This window comes from Ursus arctos, unplaced genomic scaffold, assembly GCF_023065955.2.
Source record: "Ursus arctos isolate Adak ecotype North America unplaced genomic scaffold, UrsArc2.0 scaffold_14, whole genome shotgun sequence".
Lineage (NCBI taxonomy): Eukaryota > Metazoa > Chordata > Mammalia > Carnivora > Ursidae > Ursus > Ursus arctos.
The window spans coordinates 67,757,655-67,760,265 of record NW_026622808.1 but is presented as its reverse complement, the minus strand read 5'-3'; the positions used below and the strand labels follow the sequence as shown (position 1 = coordinate 67,760,265).

Here is a 2,611-nt window from a genome sequence, read left to right as displayed (position 1 = left end):
TGTGCTACCGAAATTAGTTGACAGGAAGTGAACCCAAATCTTCAAGGGTAAACACTCTATGAATACAAAAATCTTAGCTAATATAATCTTGAACAACTCTTAACATTTTTTTCCAAAAACTTTATAGCATGAAAACTAGAAAGGAAGACAAAAGATTCAACCATTTCAAAGAGGGCTTTAAGTGAGAAAATTAAAACAGTCAGAAAAATAAATGTTTACATACCTAGTTAGACTAAATATGGATCACTGAGACTGTAGTTATTTTAAAAAGTACCATAAACCATCAAGTAGCTATAGGTGGTACGGACTAACTCAGACTATGACAAGAACCACCTCATAGGTCTGCTCTTGCTTCCCCTGATCAGAAATATGAAAATCTTGCATTATCTCAGATAAGGATATGGTTAAACTATTCTGTACTTACCAACATGTATCAAAATGAATAGATTTGGGGTGCCTGGGCGGCTCAGTCGGTTAAGCATCTGCCTTCAGTTCAGGTCATGATCTCCAGGTCCTAGGATCGAGCCCCACATCAGGCTTCCTGCTCAGGTGCGAGTCTGCTTCTTTCTTTCTCTCTCTCTCTCTCCCTCTGCCCCTCCCCACCTCTTGCTCTCTCTCTCTCTCTAATAAGTAAATAAAATCTTTATTAAAAAATGAATAGGTTTGACAGTAAGAGCATACCTCCATATAATTTAATTAACTAAGCATATCATGTATGCCATGAATATTCATTTGGAAGCCAGTGAATTCATTTATCTTAAGAGAAATTATCTGTCACTCAATAATTAAACAATTATTTTCCTTCCCAAAATTATTTTAAGAACATGGTTATTTGTTTCTCGGTCCTAATTAGCACAAAAGGACTGATTGTGAGTGACGTAGCCATCGGCCACAAGAATCCGTACGTGAAGATGAACCGGGTCATTGTACCACACCGTTCTTGAGAAGGAGACAATGCAATCCAAAAAGTACACAAAGAAACCCATGAGCAACAGAATGGTTTTGGTGGCACCTTTTCCCAGGGATGCTTTTGAAGAAAGGTTGGTGCTATAAAGATGCTGAGTCTGCCTCAGCATCTTATGTCTATACAAGGGAATTACCATGTACCCACATGCGAGGGCCATGAGCCCTATAAAGACGACATCCTGGAAGGTGAACAGTGTGAAAAATATTTGCCTGAGGAGGTAATCTTGGGGCCAAAGAGAACAGGATTCAGTTACAAACAGAAGATGGGCAGAGGTCACATTAGGAGTAGAAACAGTGGATATTATGAAGCAACTACTAACAAACATATTGTAGACCCATAGGGGAAAAAAAAAGAACACTGGCTCTGATGTGAGGATTTATGTTTGAACTTTGCCAAACAGGGGCTTCTGGGGCTGAGGATGATGGCCTGGAGGACACTCCGCAGGCAGGTGGCACAAATGGAGAGGTCCCTCATCAACTTACGCAAGTAGATTAATGATTTACAATTGAAGTCATTCCAAAACCTTGGAGACCCCAAAATGCCTGTAGCCACAAAACCCACTGTTATCAGCATCACTGTATGAATTAAGGCCAACTGAATGATAGGTCAGTGGGCTTTGGCTTGTTTTTAAGAAGTAATGTGAGGATGTGGATGAGAAGAAGGACATTATTGGCTGAGATCCTAATGCCAGCTTCCAAGAAAAAGACATTTTTTATGGCAATAACATCATGAAATTTGTTGTTTTCACCCATATTTATGGGGAAAAGAAGTATATGGTAAATAACTGAAGAGAAAAACAAGAAAAATGATCTTTCTCACAAATCATTACCTTCATCAATCTCAAGCAACACTACTGCTGTCATCACAATAAGTGGGTTAATCCTGATGATTCCTTTTTCCCTGTCAATACTCAAGTTCACCATCATACCATCCTGGAAGCCATCCCCACCCTCTCCCACCATGGAAAGTCCCACCACTTCCCAGTCATGCCTGGATTATGTATGTCATCACTGGGTTTCCACAGTGCAAGAGTTTTCCTCTACATTAAAAGTTGCAATAAATATACCTTGGATAATTGAATTTAAATTACAAAAAGAACAAACCTTAGAATAACATGCAAGTAAGAAACAAAACAAAAAAATAATAAAAGTTGTCATAAAACTGAATGGGAAGAAATCAGAGAGGAAGACAAACCATGAGAGACTCTTGACTTCGGGAAATAAACTGAGGTTTGTGAAAGGAAGGTGGGTAGGGGGATGGGGTAATTGGGGGATGGACATTAAGGAGGGCATGTGATATGATGAGCACTGGGTATTATACGTAACTAATGAATCACTGAACATTACATCAAAACCTAATGACGTACTATATGTTGGCTAATTGAATTTGAATTAAAAAAATTAAAGTTGCCATATTTTGTGGAAAGCATTTCTTTACTTTTACCTTATTTTTCAGTTTTTCTAGGAGCAGGGACAATATCTTGTGTCTGCATCATCTTGATCAAGTACTGAATACATAATAAGAGCTCTACAATTTTGGGTGAATTTGAAGGATGATTGCAGAAAAGTGGAAATATGACCCTCCCAAAGAGTATCAACCGGATAGCCTACCACATAGTTGTTATCTCAGTGCTATCTCTATTCT

The 2,611-nt window shown here is 38.6% G+C and overlaps 1 protein-coding gene across 1 annotated transcript; it reads right to left on the bottom strand.

Annotated features, from left to right (window-relative positions):
- Window positions 1-811: 811 nt before the first annotated feature.
- LOC130543648 (vomeronasal type-1 receptor 90-like) lies at window positions 812-1,719 on the bottom strand. Its single transcript, XM_057312007.1, is given in 4 exon segments — window positions 812-874; window positions 876-1,310; window positions 1,313-1,566; window positions 1,569-1,719. Coding segments are annotated over 4 exon segments (903 nt in total).
- Between the last annotated feature and the right edge of the window lie 892 nt (window positions 1,720-2,611).